This window comes from Moschus berezovskii, chromosome Y (assembly GCF_049115385.1).
Source record: "Moschus berezovskii isolate FMDL1 chromosome Y, NW_MosBer_1.0, whole genome shotgun sequence".
NCBI lineage: Eukaryota > Metazoa > Chordata > Mammalia > Artiodactyla > Moschidae > Moschus > Moschus berezovskii.
The window spans coordinates 12,181,958-12,202,699 of record NC_142489.1 but is presented as its reverse complement, the minus strand read 5'-3'; the positions used below and the strand labels follow the sequence as shown (position 1 = coordinate 12,202,699).

At 39.9% G+C, this 20,742-nt stretch overlaps 1 protein-coding gene across 1 annotated transcript in view; it reads left to right on the top strand.

Annotated features, from left to right (window-relative positions):
- LOC129557924 (centriole and centriolar satellite protein OFD1-like) overlaps positions 1 to 20,742 on the top strand; it is a 75,676-nt gene that overhangs the window by 41,360 nt on the left and 13,574 nt on the right. The window contains exons 10-14 of the mRNA XM_088834463.1: positions 3,447 to 3,520; positions 5,113 to 5,204; positions 6,292 to 6,481; positions 13,043 to 13,173; positions 13,692 to 13,803. Coding sequence (XP_088690589.1) covers positions 3,447 to 3,520; positions 5,113 to 5,204; positions 6,292 to 6,481; positions 13,043 to 13,173; positions 13,692 to 13,803 — 599 coding nt within the window. The remainder of the gene's footprint in view (positions 1 to 3,446; positions 3,521 to 5,112; positions 5,205 to 6,291; positions 6,482 to 13,042; positions 13,174 to 13,691; positions 13,804 to 20,742) is intronic.

Genomic DNA, 20,742 nt, shown 5'->3' with positions numbered 1-20,742 from the left:
TTCAGATCTCACAGTTTCATGTGCATGTAGTAACTGAGTTCCAGACAGCCAGACCTGCCAGATTGACCGTCTCTGCTGGCAAAAAAGGGCAACACGGTGGCTCTGAGTTGACTTGTACTGGGAGAAATTGTTGCTTGTTATGTATGAGTTGCTTTTTTCTAAACATTCACCAGTCTTTCATTCTTCACATCTTACCTAGGATACATAGCAAGCTCAGCATTGTATAGCTTATGGAATAAGCCTTCTTTCCCATTTACCTGCCATTAGTCGTCACTCACAGATTCTCCCGGAATCTTCTTTCCTTAAAAGATTTGTCTTCATTTTCATGAATATTGTTTTCTCGTTTATGTAGGCTAGGTTCATTTGATTTCTTCTATCTGCCAACCTTACTCTTTTTGGCAGTACTGAGAGGTAAATTGACCATAAGAGAGAAAAGGAAACCAATTAAGGCATTGATAGTTAATGATTATGTAATCACTTGGCCACCTCATGCGACGAGCTGACTCACTGGAAAAGACTCTGATGCTGGGAAGGATTGAGGGTGGGAGGAGAAGGGGACGACAGAGAAAGAGATGGCTGGATGGCATCACCGACTCGATGGACATGAGTTTGAGTAAACTCCGGGAGTTGGTGATGGACAGGGAGGCTTGGCGTGCTGTGATTCATGGGGTGGCAAAGAGTCGGACGTGACTGAGCGACTGAACTGAACTGAATCACTTATTTACCTCCATTTTCCCTCCTTCTCCTTTCTAAGCATACTGAAAGTGAATGTGTTAAGTCATCAGTTGTGTACGATTCTTTGTGACCCCATGGACAGTAGCCCATCAGGCTCCTCTGTCTATGGAATTCTCCAGACAAGGATACTGGATTGAGTTTCTATTTCCTTCTCCAAGGGATCCTCCCAACCAGAGATCGAATCCAGGTCTCCTACATCACAGGCAGATTGTTTACCATCTGAGCCATCAGGGAAGCTTATCATATAAAAGAAATACTTCTCCTTTGCTTTACAGATTAACCAGCAGAAGGCGCTAACACAGAGACGTTTTATCCTTTGCTTGGAACAGTCTGTTGCCTAGCACTTCTGTTTTTAGCTCGATCTGGGTCCCTGTGAACTCAGTTCCCTGGCTCTGGAAATGATTTTGTGCTTGACTTGAGGTTTCACTATCAAGACCATTCCTTTCTTCAGTGTTGGGATGTTCTGACTGAGCCATCTATCTTTTGCTCTCTTTTCAGTATTTTCTCTTCAGTATTGATTTAGTTTACTGATTTTGAACTAGTAGATTGTGAAAGGCCAGAACAAATTTTATGTCTTTAATAGCTGTGGGCTAGTCAGTTAGAAACAGTATTATAAAAGAAACAAGCACTTGAGTATGCTAACTGAAGTTTAAATGTAGCTTTGTAACTTAAAACATTAATCTTTTACACTGAACTGATTATGGCCACTTACCACTTGTGCCCATTTTTTTTTTTTTTTTAAGTGTGAACCATCTCCTGTGAGACACCACTTTGGTTTTGGCATTTTCTCACTCGCCCCAGCCAGAGAACTATTGAACTCTATCTGTAGTTCAGATCCATCATCACTAGATCAGCTGCTAAAATCGTGGGACACTTCTGGCCCTTTGCTTTTACTCCCTAGCAATGACAGTCACAGAACAGTTTGAGTGTGTGGGGCTACCTGTTTTTGCTAATTTCAGGGCCCAGAGGCTTCAAGAAGAAAAAAACAAAAGCGGGAGTTGAATATAAAGAGTATTGTGGAGACCTATGACCAAAAGCTCAAGAACGAACTTCTAAAGTAATTGTTTGGCATCTTAAAAAAAAAAAGTATCATGTTTGAATTAAGTTGATGGAAACAAAGCAACACTAATAAAGTAGATAAGACTCGTATTTTATGGCAAAATCCAATGTTTAAAAAAGATGCACATGTTCATTGACAGTCAAGCTTTTCCTGTGAATATTCAAGTTAGGATGGCTTTAAAAAATACAGTACAGGAAATAGCATCCTCTGCTTGTTCTTATCACTTCTGGAGTATTTATTGAGGGCCTATGATTTGCTTGAATTTCTTAGGGCACCTTGTAACTTGCTGAGAAGCTTTCAAGTGGGGATTATGGTCATGTTTTATGTTTTCCTCTACCCCACTCATACTGCCATTCAGATGGAGTATCTAACGATCTATAAATTATTCTGCTAATTTGTTATAGTATTTGTTGATCTGTATTCCTTCAAGATTCTGCAAAGCCAGAATCAAAAGGAACAAACTAGAATTAACTGTATAAAGCAAAAAATGATAGAGGGAAAGGAAGCTATGTACAGCTCTGGTGCCATGGCTTTCCTCTAGTCTGAGTTTTGTTGTGTTCTAGTGGATAGTATCTTAGTGCAGAGGCATTAAGTGCATATGTGGTAAGTTTTCTCCAGTGCTCAGTGCAATGTCTGGCACACAGTAAGTGTTCACTTAATGTTTATTGGTGCAGTGAAGTCAGAGTGAAGTGATGACTCAACACAGCAGCTCTCGATGTTTCTTCATCATCGGCCTCTCTCTACTGCTTTGTCCATAATTTGTCATTGATAGTCCATGATATAGTACCTTCAGAGGTTTTTGGGGGTTATTCTTTAAAATAATTCTAATAAAAAATATAGCACTTTTCTAGTTTTGACATGCTAGATTTTTATCCACATATTTTATGGATTTATCTACGTATTTTGGAGCTAACCTCCATAAAGAATCTATAGTTGTTAAAGTTTTAGGAATAAGTGAATAAAAGTGGGTATGTTAGCTTGATATAGCTGTGGAATGGACTGTCAGGTATCTTTGTCTGTCCATGGGTGTCCTCATATGACTTTGGCAGGTGTTGAGGTTCTGAGGATATTCACCATAGGAGTACTTCTTTCCTTTCTCTAATCTTTGAACCAGAAATTTAGCTGCTAACAGCTGGTGGAGATGGTAAAATTCCATGATAATGTGACTCTGGTATCACCAGTCCGAATATATTTGCTGTTGACAGTAGCTCGTGGTACTACCTCAGCTCCTTAGGGCGAAAGGTCTTATCCTGCTTGAGGGTGGGAAGGCAGGACAGGTGGACTGGAAGTGATTGACTTGTTATCCTTTGGGATTTGGAGTCTGCTGTATACAGTATAAAGTAAGTAAATTTACCTTTTTTTGTGTCACTGGGTGCCAACTGAGAAACAGTGCCCTCTATAGCCTCAAGAGCATGACCCTTCATTTTCTGCTTGAGTTTTGGGACCCACTTTATAGAACTGCAGCAAGATTTTAGTGGACTTTTTATGGCCAGAATTTGGACCCCTGGCCTTAGCACTGAGTGCTTCTGAAGTTTATGCGTTGTCCTGTTTAGTGCCATTCAGTGCCCTGATGCCATAGATAAGCTCATTGTTTATGGCAGTCTGTCTAGGGAAGTGACCAGAACTCATTTTCCATCCTTCTGATTCTCAGGTATCAACTTGAACTGAAAGAGGACTATATCACTAGAACCAACAGAATGATCGAAGATGAAAGGAAAAATAAAGGTGATTTTGGGGGCAGGGCAAGAAGTTGTATTTTTCAGTTTTGACACAGGTTATTAACTTCTTAAGTTGGGTCTGTTCTTTAATCCAAAAAATATGTACCTTCCACTTCATTGTTACTATTAACTGACATAGTTTTTGTCCTTTTAATTTTACAGAGTGAAAAAAATAATCACTGTCAATGTTTTTGCAAACCTTCTCATTTAACTCTTTGTATTTTCACAAAGATCAGTGATTTATGGGTAGAATTTTATTCAACTGTATTTCAGTATATCTTGATGAATAAATCTGTGATGTCAAGAAGGTGGCAGCAACTTACTGCTGTTGGTTACTACTACTCTAAACCATGAGAGGGGTTATGTTTCACTTAGGGGAAATTTTATTTTAACTTCTCTATACCTCATGACCTGGTTTCTTATTTTTCTTAATTTCTAACACATATTTATGCTTCATGATATTTTATTTTCACATATAGCCTCCTAAACTCTTGTATATATTACCCCAAGGTGAGGAAAGTTGGGTAATTTATTGATCTTTTAGATATTTTACATTGCAGTGTATTTCTAGGAACTATCCTGTGACAAGAGTTTTGGGTGGATATTTCAAATGGATTGCAAGGGGTCAACCAGGGCTGGGTACTTGGTCCTTATCAGAAGGTCACCAGGTGTGTGTGGCTGCTCCTTTGCACCTGTCGTGCTCAGACTAATATTGATACTTCTATAGGAATTGGTATTGCCATGTAGTTAACATGTGACTTTTTGATGATACCTCCATATAGTCTTATGTTAGATGAAGTGATAATGACAAAATAATAAGTATGAAATCTTACCACAGCAGTCTTTGTCTTTAAGAAAATTCAGAGCTGTTGGCATGAGGGCCCCACATTCCACACAGGTGGTGTAACTCTGGTGACTTGTGTGCAGCAGGAAGTTCACCATATATATGATCATTAGAGCTGACTTCACATCACCTATTGAGTAACAGGACTTCAGTTCAGTCGCTCAGTCGTGTCCAACTCTCTGCGACCCCATGAATCACAGCGCGCCAGGCCTCCCTGTCCATCACCAACTCCTGGAGTACACTCAAACTCATGTCCACAGAGTCGGTGATGCCATCCAGCCATCTCATTCTCCGCCGTCCCCTTCTCCTCCCGCCCCCAACCTTTCCCAGCATCAGAGTCTTTTCCAGTGAGTCAACTCGTTGCATGAGGTGGCCAAAGTATTGCAGTTTCAGCTTCAGCATCAGTCCTTCCAAAGAACATCCAGGATTGATCTCCTTTAGAATGGACTGGTTGGACTTACTTGCCTGCAAAAAATTTTTTTTTACCCAGTATCTGCTGTTTTATATCTTTTTTTTTTTTTTTTGGCTATGCCACAGGTCTTATGAGATCTTAATTTCCTGATCGATGATCCAACCTTCACTCTGGGCAGTGAAAGCATAGAATATTAATGACTGGGCCACCAGGGAATTCCCTCTGCTATTTTAGATGATGAAATAGTGGTCATTAAGTCTGACATACTCGCTATAAATGATTAAATGACTTGTATTCACTGAGAAACCTTTATGATATTTAGTTGCTTGGCTTTGTCTTTCAGAGAAAGCTATACATCTGCAAGAGGAACTTGCAGCTCTTAATTGTAAAAAGGAAGAAATTGATCGTTCTATAAACCATGTGAAAGAACTCAAGGTAATGGTTAATCATATTGATTTTTTGAAATAGATGTTAGACAACACGGGAAATTTTAACTTCAGTCACACATAATTTATCTCAAGTGATCCTCTTTGTATGTTTTGACTGTTTATTATATGATGCAGAGGATGATGGCTGAACTTAATTCATTAGTTCTTCATTTCAATCTGTCTCCTAGAGAAGCATAGAAACAGCATGTCCTTTGGGGCCCAGAGTTGTCTTTGAATCCTGTCTCCCTCACTGTTTTTGTGCCTGTGGGCAAGATCTGTGACCTCAGATCCCTTATGTCTAAACTCTGGAATATTGCCCACATCCCATGGTTTGTTGAGGGACTTCAGCTGGTTTCTGTGCCTTTCCATAGCAGGTGGCTGTCATGTACTAGTATCTACTCAGCCTCTTTTCCCTTTCCCTCAGCACCAAGTAAAAGTTGCTATCACTACATCAGGATCGCACAGATTAAAGCAAAATGAAAGGCATCTTTCACATGATACAGTTACTTTTTTTCTGTTCATTTCTGTGCTTGCTATCCAAAGCCCAGAACTGGATCTTCAGTATTCTTGCCTGGAAAATCCCATTGACAGGGGAGCCTGTATGATATAGTCCATGGGGTCCCAAAGAGTCAGATACTTAAAATATATTCTGTATATAAGATTTGTTTTTGCAACTGTGATGAATTACTTGAGAACTTTATAGGCTCCTGTCTTCAAATGAGACATATCAGACTGAGGGAAGGAGAGCACCTCCCAGCACCTTAGTAGTATTTATCTCACCTTTTCATATTAAAAAACAGACACATTATTAAATCTGTGATGGCTTTTGGGTCCTTAGTTGCACCTAGAAAGTTGGGTGACAATCTGAAGGCCTTCTATGTAGGACAGGGTTCTGCATAAATTGAGTTGTATGAACTTGCCCCAGCTCCAAGACAGAAATTGTTGTAGTTAGAGTCGTCTTGTTACAGAGAAGCAGACCAGCGAACTGACCATAATTAAATTATGCCACAAAGCTGAGAGCAGACTGTCAGCATTTACCTACTCAGTTCTGTAAAGTCGCTGTTCAAATACAAGTTTTCCTTTTCCAATTCCAGCTTGAGTTGGAGTCTGTCAGAGCTCAGTGTTTGGCATTAACAAAGCAAAACCACATGCTAAACGAGAAGGTTAAAGAGATGAGTGACTATTCTCTGCTGAAAGAAGGAAAACTGGAGCTTCAGGCACAAAATAAACTACTTAAACAACAAGTGGAAGACATGAAAAGTGAAAACATGGATCTCCTAAACCGTAAGTCTTCTTTAAAAAATGATTTGTAATTCATGTTAGGTTCGTAATAGAAAATTGCTTTTTTTTTTGGCTACACCATGAGAATGTGGGATCTTAGTTCCCCAACCAGGGATCAAACCTGTGCAGTGAAAGTGCAGAGCCTAACTACTGGACCATCAGGGAGGTCCCAGGAAACTGCTCTAGAGGAGGCTTCAGTTGGGAAGGTTTTATAAAATTTAAATTATCAGATTGAAATTCCTTCTTTTTTGCTTGCTATTCAATAATTCATAGTGTCTGTAAGAATAACATTTTTAAATTTAATTTTTATTTTAGATTACAGTTATTTACAGTGTTATGTTTCAAGTGTAGAGCAAAGGGATTATGTTATACATCTACACATATCCATTCTTTCTCAGCTTCTTTTCCCATGTAGGTCATTACAGGTTATTGAGTCGAGTTCCCTGTGCTGTCCTTATTATCTGTTTCACATATGGTAGTGTGTGTCTTGTTAATCCAAAACTTCTAATTTTATCCTTCCCCCGCCTTTCCCCTATGCTAACCATAAACTTGTTTTTGAAGTCTGTGTGGTCTTGTGTTTTGTAAATAAGTTCATTTGTATGACTTTTAGATTCCACATATAAGTGATATTGTAAGATATTTGTCTTTTTCTGTGACTTGGCCTCACTTAGCATGGTGTTGTCTAGTTGCATATTTGCTGCTGCTAATGGCATTATTTTTTTGTGGCTGAGCAGTATTCCATTGTGTATATGTACCATATCTTCTTTATCCATTCATTTGTCCATGGACACTTGGTTGCTTCTGTGTCTTGGCTATTGTAAATAGTGCTGCAGTGAACACTGGGGTACATGTATCTTTTCAAATAATGGTTTTCTCCAAATATGTGCCTATTAGTGGGATTGCTGGATCACGTGGTAGTTCTGTTTTTATTTTTTTGAGAAGCCTCCATACTATTCTCCATAGTGGTTGTACCAATTTACGTTTCCACCATCAGTGAAGGAGGATTCCCCTTTCTCCATGCCTTCTCCAGCATTTATTGTTTATAGACTTTGATGAGGGCCATTCTGATTGGTGTGAGGTTGTATCTTATTGTAGCTTTGAATTTCATTTCTCTAATAATTAGTCATGTTAAGCATCTTTTCATGTGTTTTTTGACCATCTGTATGTGGGAAAGGTTGGGGGCGGGAGGAGAAGGGGACGACAGAGAATGAGATGGCTGGATGGCATCACCGACTCTGTGGACTTGAGTTTGAGTGTACTCCGGGAGTTGGTGAGGAACAGGGAGGCCTGGCGTGCTGTGATTCATGGGGTCGCGGAGAGTCGGACACGACTGAGCGACTGAACTGAACTGAACTGAACTGATGTCTATTTGGAGAAATGTCTATTTAAATATTTTGCCCACTTTTTGATTGGGTTATTTGACCTGCATGACCTGTTTGTATATTTTGGAGATTAATCCCTTGTTGGTTACTTCATTTATAAATGTTTTCTCCCATTCTGTTAGGTGGTCTTTTCGTTTTTATGGTGCCCTTTGCTGTGCAAAACCTTTGAAGTTTTGTTAGGTCCCGTTTGTTTATTTTTATTTTTATTTTCATTACTCTAGGAGGTGGATCCAAAAAGATATTGCTGCAATTTATATCACTGTTCTGCCTGTGTTTTCCTCTAAGTGTTTTATAATACTGAGCTTACCCAGTGGCTCAGTGGTAAAGAATTGCCTGTAATGCAGGAGACCCGGATTCGATCCCTGGGTTGAGAAGATCCCCTGGAGGAGGGCATGGAAATCCACTGCAGTACTCTTGCCTGGAGAATCCCTTGGACAGAGGAGCCTGGCGGGTTACAGTCCATGGGTTCGCAAAGAGTTGGACACAACTGAGCATAGATGCATGGGCTTACATTTAGGCCCTTTAATCCATTTGGGGTTTATTTTTTTGTATTGTGTTAGAGAATGTTCTAATTTCATTCTTTTGCATGTAGCTGTCCAGTTTTCCCAGCACCATTTGAAGAGACTGTCTTTTCAACATTGTATATTCTTGCCTTCTTTGTCGTAGATTAATTGACCATAGGTGTGTGGGTTTATTTCTGGACTTTCTGTTCTGTCCCATTGATTTGTATTTCTGTTTTTGTGGCAGTACCATACTGTCTTGATTACTTTGTAGTAATAGTCTAAAGTCAGGGACCCTGATTCCTCCAGCTTCATTCTTCTTTCTCAAGCTTGCTTTGGCTGTTCGAGGTTTTTTGTGTCTCCATACAAAGGGTGAAATTGTTTGTTCTAATTCTGTGAAAAATGCTATTTGTAATTTGATAGGGTTTGCACTGTATCTGGAGATTGCCTTGGGTTGTTGTTCAGTCGCTCAGTCATATCTGTTTCTGACCCCATGGACTGCAGCACGCCAGGCTCCTCTGACCTTCACCATCACCCGGAGCTTGCTCAAACTCATGTCCATCATGTTGGTGATGCCATCCAACCATCTCGTCCTCTGTCATCACCTCCTCCTGCCTTCAATCTTGCCCTGAATTGGGGTCTTTTCCAATGAGTCAGTTCTTTGCATCATGTGGCAAAGTACTGGAGCTTCAGCATCAGTCTTTCCAGTGAATAGTCAGGTTGATCTCCTTTAGAATGGACTGGTTTGATCTTGCAGTCGAAGGGACTCTTAAGAGTCTTCTCCAACACCACAGTTCAAAAGCATCAATTGTTTGGCACTCAGCCTTCTTTATGGTCCCAAGTCTCACGTCCATACATGACTACTGGAAAAATCATAGCTTTGACGCAACAGACCTTTGTTGGCAAAGTAATGTCTCTGCTTTTTAATACACTGTTTGTCATAGCTTTCCTTCCAAGGAGCAAGTGTCTTTTCATGGCTGCAGTCACCATCTGTAATGATTTTTGAGTGCAAAAAAGTGAAGTCTGACACTGTTTCCACTGTTTCCTCATCTATTTCCCGTGAAGTGATGGGACCAGATGCCATGATCTTAGTTTTTTGAATGTTGAGTTTTAAGCCAGCTCTTTCACTCTCCTCTTTCACCTTCATCAGGAGGCTCTTTAGTTCCTCTTTGCTTTCTGCCATAAGGGTGGTGTCATCTACATATCTGAGGTTATTGATATTTTTCTGGCAGTGTTGACTCCAGCTTGTGCTTCATCCAGCCTGGCGTTTCAAATGATTTACTCTGCAGATAAGTTAAATAAGCAGAGTGACAATATACAGCTTTGATGTATTCCTTTCCCAGTTTGGAACCAGTCTGTGGTTCTATGTCCGGTTCTAACTGTTACTTCTTGACCTGCATACATATTTCTCAGGAGGCAGGTAAGGTGGTCTGGTATTCCCATCTCTTTCAGAATTTTCCACAGTTTCTTGTGATCCACACAGTCAAAGGCTTTGGCATAGTCAGTAAAGCAGAAGTAGATGTTTTTTTAGAATTCCCTTGCTTTTTCAATGATCCAGTGGATGTTGGTAATTTGATCTCTGGTTCCTCTGCCTTTTCTAAAACTGGCTTGAACATCTGGAAGCTCATAGTTAATGTACTGTTGAAGCCTGTCTTGGAGAATTTTGAGCATTACTTTCCTGGTCATTTTCACAGTATTGAATCCAGTATTCCTTGGGCTGCAACGAGATCCAGCCAGTCCATCCTAAAGGAGATCAGTCCTGGGTGTTCATTGGAAGGACTGATGCTAAAACTGAAACTCCAATACTTTGGCCACCTCATGCGATGAGTTGACTCACTGGAAAAGACTCTGATGCTGGGAGGGATTGGGGGCAGGAGGAGAAGGGAACAACAGAGAATGAGATGGCTGGATGGCATCACTGACTTGATGGAGTTGAGTCTGAGTGAACTCCAGGAGTTGGTGATGGACAGGGAGGCCTGGCGTGCTGTGATTCATGGGGTCACAAAGGGTCGGACACGACTGAGTGACTGACCTGAAATGAACTGAATCCAAGAACATGGTAAATCTCTTCGTGTTGTCTGATTTCTTTCATCAGAATCTTATAGTTTTCTGCATACAGGTTGACTTATTCCTAGGTATTTTATTCTTTTTGTTGCAATGGGGAGTGGGATTGTTTCCTTAATTACTCTTTCTGATCTTTCATTGTTAGTGTATAGAAATCTAAGAGATTTCCGTGGACTGATTTTTGTATCCTGCAGCTTTACCAAATTCATTGATTAGCTCTAGTTTCTGGTAACATCTTTAGGGTTTTCTGTGTATAGTATCATGTCGTATGCAAACATCACAGTTTTACTTCATCTTTTCCAATTTGGATTCTTTTCATCTCTTTTTCTTCTCTGACTGCCATCATCTCTATGACTTAAGCTCATTCTCCCCATTTCTGGGAGTTACTCCCTCCCAGGTCCTTCAGGCCCAAGGGCTGGTAGCAAACAGCCTAGTTCCACTAGCAGTCTAGGGAACTACACCATCCTTTGTAGCTAGGAACCAGCCTAAGTCAGTCTTCGTTGAAGGCTTCTCCGATGAATTGGAGATACCATCTGCTTTCTGCCTGGACCCTGAGAGCTGCTGACAGATGAACAGATCAAATTGGACCTCAGGGCAGTCATGGATAGGTTTTGCTAGAGTGTTCCTTCTCTACCTGTGTTCTTGGTAGAGGGGAGAGAGAGGCTTTCGAATTAATTTAAGGATTTGAAAGAACTCTATTACATGGAGAAGGACTCAAGAATAGAAAAATTGGCATTTATGTGCATTAAATTGTTTTGAAATTCCTGTGGCAGAATTGCTCATTGTCCATTTGATGGAGCTGTTAGAAAATTGTGTGCATGCCCAAAAAGGAAGAACAATTTGAAACTTCTCTAGCTGGTTTTATTTTTTTTTTATTTATTTTAATTGGAGGCTAACTACTTTACATTATTGTATTGGTTTTGCCACACATTGATATGAATCTGCCCCCAGTGTACATGTGTTCCCCATCTTGAACCCCCTCCCACCTCCCTCCTCATCCCATCCCTCTGGTTCATCCCAGTACACCAGCCCCAAGCATCCTGTATCATGCATCGAACCTGGACTGGCAAGACCAGAAACTATAAAACTCCTAGAGGAGAACATAGACAAAACACTCTCCGACATAAATCACAGCAGGATCCTCCATGATCCACCTCCCAGAATATTGGAAATAAAAGCAAAATTAAACAAATGGGACCTAATTAAAATTAAAAGCTTCTGCACAGCAAAGGAAACTATAAGCAAGGTGAAAAGACAGCCTTCAGAATGGGAGAAAATAATAGCAAATGAAACAACAGACAAAGAATTAATCTCCAAAATATATAAACAGCTCCTGCAGCTCAATTCCAGAAAAATAAACGATCCAATCAAAAATGGGCCAAAGAACTAAACACATTTCTCCAAAGAAGACATACAGATGGCTAACCAACACATGAAAAAATGCTCAACATCACTCATAATCAGAGAAATGCAAATCAAAACCACAATGAGATACCATTACACACCAGTCGGAATGGCTGCTATCCAAAAGTCTACATGCAATAAATGCTGGAGAGGGTGTGGAGAGAAAGGAACCCTCTTACACTGTTGGTGGGAATGCAAACTAGTACAGCCACTATGGAGAACAGTGTGGAGATTCCTCAAAAAACTGGAAATAGAACTGCCATATGATCCAGCAGTCGCACTCCTAGACATACACACCAAGGAAACCACAATTGAAAGAGACACATGTACTCCAATATTCATTGCAGCACTGTTTATAATAGCCAGGACATGGAAGCAACCTAGATGTCCATCTGCAGACGAATGGATAAGAAAGCTTTGATACATATACACAATGGAGTATTCAGTTCAGTTCAGTTCAGTTGCCCAGTCGTGTCCGACTCTCCATGACCCCATGAATCACAGCACGCCAGGCCTCCCTGTCCATCACCAACTCCCGGAGTTCACTCAAACTCATGTCCACAGAGTCGGTGATGCCATCCAGCCATCTCATTCTCGGTTGTCCCCTTCTCCTCCCGCCCCCTCAGCCATTAAAAAGAATGCATTTGAATCAGTTCTAATGACGTGGATGAACCTGGAGCCTATTATACAGAGTGAAGTAAGCCAGAAAGAAAAACACCAATACAGTATACTAATGCATATATATGGAATTTAGAAAGATGGAAATGATAACCCTGTATACGAGACAGCAAAAGAGACACAGATGTATAGAACAGTCTTTGGGACTCTGTGGGAGAGGGTGAGAGTGGGATGATTTGTGAGAATGGCATTGAAACATATATATTATCATATGTGAAACGAACCGCCAGCTCAGGGTCAATGCATGATACAGAATGCTCGGTGCTGGTGTGCAGGGATGACCCAGAGGGAGGATAAGGAGAGGAGGGAGGTGGGAGGGGTGTTCAGAAAGGGGAACTCATATACACCGGGGTGGATTCATGTCAATGTATGGCAAAACCAACCAATATAATATAGTAAAATAAAAAAAAATAATAATAAAGACAATGTATTAATGTATATCGTAGGTCTTAAAAGTACCATAAATAAATAAATAAAAGTAAAACTCAATGAGAAAACTTCAGGTTGATAACAATCACACTCTGCTATTTTCCTAGGCATAGCTCAGCCGTCTCCTGAAGTGCTGATTTTTCAGAATGAATTAAAGAAAGCAGAAAATGCTATTGCATTTAAGCATAAGGCGTTCGAAACCCACAAGCAAGCTCTACAAAAACAGCTTCAAAGAGAAGTGAGTATTGCTCCTTGTGCAGCCAGGTGTCGGGCCAGTCTGCTGCATAGATATGTGAACTTGACACACACCACACCAGTGTAAATGGGGTTTACTTCAACATCAGAGCTCCCCCAAGGTGCTAAAGTGTGTGCTTTCTCATCTGAGAGACCTCTCCACTGATCATGAGACTTTATATTCATAATTGTCACAAAATCCAGAGGCAAGCAAACTCACTTAAACACACAATTTTTCAAGCCCTGGTGGTGCCCACAGTGGCAGTGTCTTGATTCTCACCCTGCGACTTGGAAATACTGCTGCCATCTCTCTTGTGTCTGCCCAGGAGTAGCTGCTCTAACTTGAGTGTGACAAGAGGTGGAAACTTATCTTTCATCATCTTGTAGGGACCCTGTGCATTAAGGGTGTAATACTGCTCAGAAGTGGCAAAAAAGAATTAAGCCCAGTGAGAGAAAAGCTCCCTTTGAAGTGAGCTGTGATTTCTTTTATGTTCATTTCTTTTCTTCTCTAATTCTCTGCAGATTGAACACTCCGCCCAGCTGAAGGTCCAGGTATTAGAATATGATGCTTCTGTCAAGAGGTTAAGTGCACAGGTTTCAATTTTAAAATCTCAGCTAAAAGAAACTCAGAGAGGTTAGAGACATTTTTAATCTGTGTGTGTGTGTGTGTGTTTTGTGTGTGTGTAAAACATCTGACATTTGTGAAAATGTGATTGTTCTCATTGAATTCTTAGTAATTCTCATAGTAGGGGAAAGCTCCCCAGGTGGTTCTGTGGTAAAGAACCCTCCTGCCAATGCAGGAGACATGGGAAATATGTGTTTGATCCTTGGGTCGGGAAGATCCCCTGGAGAAGGGAATGGCAACCCACTCCAGTATTCTTGCCTGGAGAATCCCATGGACAGAGGAAACTATAGTCCATGGACAGGCAGCCTATAGTCCATGGAGCCACAGAGTTGGACACAGCTGAGCACATAGCACCTCATAGGGAAAAGTCATAGAGAAATGTGCCATCTCAGAAGTCAATCTCCCTGTCCATTTCAGGGATACCAGCCAGGTGGTCAGCCAACGTGACTTGTTTTAACATGTGCCCCATGCTTGGGGGAACCTCATACTGCAGATAGGTGTGATAGTGATACAGAAGCCCCCAAATTCATCCTGGACCTAGGCTTTCCTTTTTTATTTGCTGTCTGCTGGATCAGACAGTGAAGAATCTGCCTGCAATGCAGGAGACCTGGGTTTGATCTCTGAGCTAGGAAGATCACCTGGAGAAGGGAATGGCAACCCACTCTAATGTTCCTGCCTAGGAAAACCCATGGACGGAGGAGCCTGGCACGCTATAGTCCATGGGGTTGCAAAGAGTCGGACATGACTGAGTGACTAACACACATCCTGATAATAAGACCAGTCAACTCTTGAGTGGTTTTATACATTCCCTGACAGAGGTTTATGTGAGTGGGAGAGGCAACGTGTCCTAGCCGAAAGAGCACTGCTACTAAAATCAGAAAACTGGTTTTGTACCCAGTTTTGCAGTTAGTTTTTTGGTTTTGGGTACGTTTCTTTTAACTTCCATGGGCCTCAATTCCCCTCTTTGTAATGAGGATAATACCTTCTGTGCCGTGGAGGATGAAGGGGATATGTGGTCGGCTCCAGTGCATTACCTGGGGCACATAAAACACTTGGGGAAATGGCCACTGCTGTCATTTTATTACTGTGTCTTCCTGTGGGTGCATGATACCTGCCCCTCCTTCATAACAAGTGGCAACTTTGACACTTTCTTGAGCTGCTTTCAAGCCCAGCAGATGTTCATGAGACTTTGTGATTCTGAGCCTTCCTCAGGCCCTATTTGCAGTTCTTACCCCTTAGTCCTTGGCCCCTTCTCCCCACCCTGCTCTTATTTCCTTCTCTTCACTCATCTCTACTCTTTCCTGTTGCTCATTTTCTCTCCACAGCTCTGCGTTTGCCAGACTTCCCACTGCTGTAACTGTCCCAAGCTCAGATCATTAGAAATAGTTCATTGAGGATGGAAGCTTCATGAGCACGGGCCTCCCAAGCATCTGTCCCTGGCATCGTCAAGGTGGCCTTGCAGGAGAGGAGCAGTCACATGTGGTGGCTTTGCATTAGGCCAACCCAGCGACTTGGTGCTTTGCTTTTGGGTGATTCAGCTATAGTCTCCTGTCCATGACATGGGAGCAGTGAGATTTTTGGGCCCACGGTGGTGGCCTGACCATACGCCCTTCTTCCCCTCTCTGAGACTCAGGCTGTACGCAGTAGATTTTGCTGCAGTCCTGGGAGTTCGGCGGTGGCATCCTGTAATAAGACACATTCATTATTTTGAAGTCAAGTGTGTGAATGTTCCTGCTGGTTAAATAAAGATTATAAATGGGTTTATATCAGATCAGGTCAGGCTTTTCAACCACATGAGTTCAAGTCCGGTTAGGCTTTGTCCCCTAATACATTGTGAATGCCTTTTCAGTTCTCAGAGCTTTATGGATTTCAAGGTCATGCATAATGGATTGTGAAATAATAGCATGCATTACAAAAGAAGGCATATGAAGCAATAGTTGGTACACATAAGCTCTCAAACGTTAATAATTACTATTTTGGTTTTACAGACTTTTGTTGTTTAAGTATAGTTTATTTACCCTATTGTGTTGATTTCTGCTGTGAAAGTGAAAGTGTTAGTCATTCAGTTGTGTCTGACTCTTGTGCGACCCCAAGGACTGTAGCTCGCCAGACTCCTCCATCCATGGGATTCTCTAGGCAAGAGCACTGGAGTGGGTTGCCATTCCCTTCTCCAGGGGAACTTCCCCACCCAGGGATCAAACCCAGGTCTCCTGTATTGCAGGCAGATTCTTTACCCTCTGAGCCACCAGGTATAACTTTGGTTTTACAGACTATTTTTTTTTTAATTGAAGTATAGTTGATTTACCCCATTGTGTTGATTCTTCTGTACAGCAAAGTGATTCACTTGCGTGCTCACATACTAGCACGTACACACACACACACACAGATAGATTGCTTTTGGTGTTGTTTTCCATTACAGTTTATCACAGGATACTTAATAAGAGTTCTCTGTGCTCTACAATAGAAGTTTGTTGCTTACTCATTCCATACATAGTAGCTTACATCTGCTAACCCCAGCCTCCCACTCCATCCCTCCCCCAACGTCCTCCCCCTTAGCAACCATAAGTCTGTTCTCAATGTCTACGAGTCTTTCTGTTTCACAAATATGCTCATTTGTGTCATATGTTAAATTCCACATATAAGTGATTCCACATGGTATTTGTTTTTCTCCTTCTGACTTACTTCACCTAGTATGGCATTCTGTAGTTGGACCCATGTTGCTGCAAATGGCATTATTTTGTTCTTTTTTATGACTGGGTAATATTCCAGTGTGTGTGTGTGGTGTGTGTGTGTGTGTGTCTGTACACACCACATCTTTATCCACTCATCTGTTGATGAAGGTTTAGGTTGTTTCCATGTCTCAGCTATTGTGAATAGTGCTGCTGTCAACATACTGGTGCATATATCTTTTTAGATTAGAGCTTTGTCTGTAAATATGCCCAGGAGTGGAATCACTAGATCATATGGTAACTTGTTTTTACTTTTCTGAGGAACCTCCATACTCTTTGCCATTTTTCAGTTGAGATGTTTGGTTTTTTGCCATTGAGTGTATGTATTTTGGAAATTAAGCCCTTGTTGGTAGCATTGTTAGTAAATATTTTATACCATTGTGTAGGTTGTCTTTTTGTTTTATTTAGGGTTTCTTTTGCTGTGCAAAGGCTTGTACATTTGATTAGGTCTCATTTGCTTATTTTTGTTTTTATTTCTATTGCCTTGGGAGACTGATCTAAGAAAACACTGCTGTGATTTATGTCAGAGAATATTTTCCTATGATCTCGTATAGGAGTTTTATAGTATCATGTCTTATGTTTAAATCTTTAAGCTATTTTGAGTTTATTTTTATGTATGGTGATTTTGTTGATTTACATGCAGCTCTTCAGCTTTCCCAGCACCACTTGTTGAACAGACTATGTTTTTCCCACTGTATGTTATTGTGTCCTTTGTTGAAGATTAATTGACTGTGTAGATGTGTGGGTTTATTTATGGGCTCTCTGTTATATTCCATTAATGCATATATCTGTTTTTGTGTCATTACAATGATGTTTTGATTACAATAGCTTTGTAGTGTTGTCTGAAGTTTGAAAGGGTTATGCCTTGTGGCTTGTTTTATTTTTCCTCAGGATGACTTTGGCAATTCTGGGTCTTTTATGGTTCCATATAAATTTTAGGATTGATTGTTCTATTTCTTTGAAGAAATATAATGGGTAATTTGATAGAGATCACATTAAATCTATAGATTTCTTTGGGTAATATTGCCATTTTAACAGTATTGTTCCAGTCCAAGAACATGGGTATATTTCCATTTCTTTGAATCCTCTTTAATTTCCTTTATTAATATTTGGTGGGCTTCCCTAGTAACTCAGCTGGTTACTGGTGTCTCCTGAATTCCACCTGCAATTCAGGAGACACCAGTTCAATTCCTGGGTCTGAAAGATCCACTGGAGAAGGGATAGGCTACCCACTCCTGCATCTTGGGCTTCTCTGGTGGCTCAGCTGGTAAATAATCTTATTTTATAGCTCTCAATGTATAAATCTTTCACCATGGTCAAGTTTATTTTTCTTTTTTTTGGGAGGGAAGTAATTTTAAAAGGTACTGTTTTTTTTACATTCTCTTTCTAATATTTCATTGTTAGTGTAAGGAAATGCAACTGGTTTCTGAAGGTTAATCTTGTATCCTGCTACTTTGCTGAATTCATTTATTAGAAATAGCAGTTTTTGTGTAGAGTCCTTTGGATTTTCTATATATGTAATTTCATGTCATCTGCATATAGTGGCAATTTTACCTCTTCCCTTCCAATTTAGATACATATTATTTCTTTTTCTTGTCTAATTGCTGTGGCTAGAGCTTTCAGTACTGTATTAAATAGAAGAGGTTAGCATGGGCATCCTTGTCTTGTTCGAAATTTTCCTAGAAAGGCTTTTGGCTTTTCACCATTGAGTATTACATTGGCTGTGGGTTTTTCATAAATGGTTATTATTGTGTTCAGACATGTTCCCTCTATACCCACCTTAGTAAGAATTTTGTCTTGACTGGATGATGAGTTTTATCAAATGGTTTTTCTGCATCTATTGAGATGATCATGTGATTTTTGTCTTTTGTTTATGTGGTGTTTCACATTGATTTGTGTACGTTGAACCATTCTTGTGAGCTTGGGATGAATCTCATGTGGGTTGTAGTATATGATCTTTTGTATGTATTGTTGGATTCAGTTTGCTAATAGCTTACTGAGGAATTTTTCATCTATATTCATCAAAGATACTGATCTGTAATTTTCTTTTTCAGTGGTGTCTTTGTCTGGTTTTGGTATCAGGGTGATGATGGTTTCATAGAAGATTTTTGTGAGTGTTCCTGCCTCCTCAAGTTTTTGTAAGAGTTTGAGAAGGATCTGTATAAGTGCTTCTTTGTGTGTTTGAAAGAATTCACCTGTGAAGACAACTCGTCCTGTACTTTGTTTCTATGGAGTTTTTTGTTTGATTGTTTCAATTACAGATTCTCTTTCACTTCTAGTGATCAGTCTGTTTAAATTATTTCTTATTGATTCAGTTTTGGTGAGCTCTATATATCTACAAAGTTGTCCATTTCTTCTAAGTTGTCGAATTTATTGGAATATAATTGTTCTTCGTATTCCCTTAGGATTTTGTTTTTAATTTCTGTGGTATTGGCTGTTGTATGTCTTTTTTAATTTCTTAAATTGTTTATTTGGGTTCTGTCTCTTCTTGGTGAGTCTGCCCAGAGGTTTATCAATTTTGTTTACTCTTTCAAAGGCCCAGCTCTTGCTTTTATTGACTTTTTTCACTTTTTAATTGCTACTTTATTTTCTATCTTTATTCCTTCTTTCTGCTGACTTTAGGTTTTATTTGTTCTTCTTTTTCTGATTCTTTTAGGTGGTATATTACGTTGTTCATTTGACATTTTTCTTGTTTTTTTGAGGAAGGCCTGTATTACCGTGAACTTCTAAGAACTGCTTTTGCCATGTCCGTTAGATTTTGTATGGTTCTGTTTTCATTGTCATTTGTCTTAAGGTATTTTTAAATTTCCACTTTGGTTTCCTTGTTGATCCATTGGTTTTCCAGTAGCATATTGTTTAGTCTGCATGCAGTCATTTTTTCCCCATTTCTTTTTCTGTGGTTAATTTCTAGTTTCATGCCTTTGTAGTTAGAAAAGATGTGTGAGATAATTAATGTACCCTTACATATGTTGAGGCTTGTTTTGTGCTCTAGCATGTGGTCAGTTGTAGAGACTGTTCCATGTGCAGTTGAAAGGAATGTGTATTGGTTTTTTGTTCTTGGATATAATGTCGTGAAAATATCAATTAGGTCTAGCTCTATTGTACCATTTAGGATCTCTATTGTTTTATTATTATTTTGCATAGAAGATCTGTCCATTGATGGGAGTGGGCTGTTAAAGTCTCCTACCATTATCATATTCTTGTGAATTTATCTCTTTATATCTGTTTGTATTTGTTTTATGTGTTTGGGTGCTTCTATGTTATGTGCATATATTTTAGGTCAACACATGTAAAATCTTCTTGTATTGATCCTTTTATCATTATAAAGTGTCCTTCATTATCTTTCTTTATGACCTTTGTCTGTTTTGTCTGATTAAAGTATTGTGACCCCTGCTTTCTTTCCATTTGTTTGGTTGAAATATCTTTGTATATCTCCTTACTTTCAGTCTGTGTCCTTTGCCCTAAGCTCTTGTTTTTTGTAATCCCATCAATCACTCTGTGTCTTTTGATTGGTGCATTCAGTCCATTTACATTTAAGCTGATAATTGTTAGATATACATTTATTGCCATTTTAAGGCTTGTTTTCCCATTGATTTTATATTTGTCCATTTCTTTTTCATTGTGTGGTTTGATGATTTTCTTTTTTATTATATTTCTGTTCTCTTCTTTTTGGTTTTTGTGAATCTGTTGTATGTTTTTGATTTGTAGTTACCCTGTTTTTCAAGTATGTTAACTCCATCCTTTGTCTGCTTGCCTTAGACTGGTAGCCATATAGGCTCTAACATATTCTAGAAAGGGGGACGGATATCTATGTTTTCTTACTCTCTTTTTCTTACTGCCTTTAGAATCCTCTCTTTAACTTTTGCCATTTTTTATTAGAATATGCCTTGGTGTAGGTCTCTTTGAGTTTACCTTGTATGGAACCCTGTCTCTTCCTGCACCAGATATCTGTTTACATCTTCAGGTTTGGGAAGTTTTCAGCCATAATTTCTTCAAATACATTTTTGAGCTTTTCTCTTTCTTTCCCTTCTGGAATCCCTATTATGTATAGGTTGGCATGCTTTTTATTGTCCCATAGGTCTCTAGCTCAACTGGTAAAGAATCTGCCTGCAATGCAGGAGACCCCAGTTCAATTCCTGGGTTGGGAAGATCCACTGGAGAAAGGATAGGCTACCCACTCCAGTATTCTTGGGCTTCCCTTGTGGTTCAGCTGGTAAAG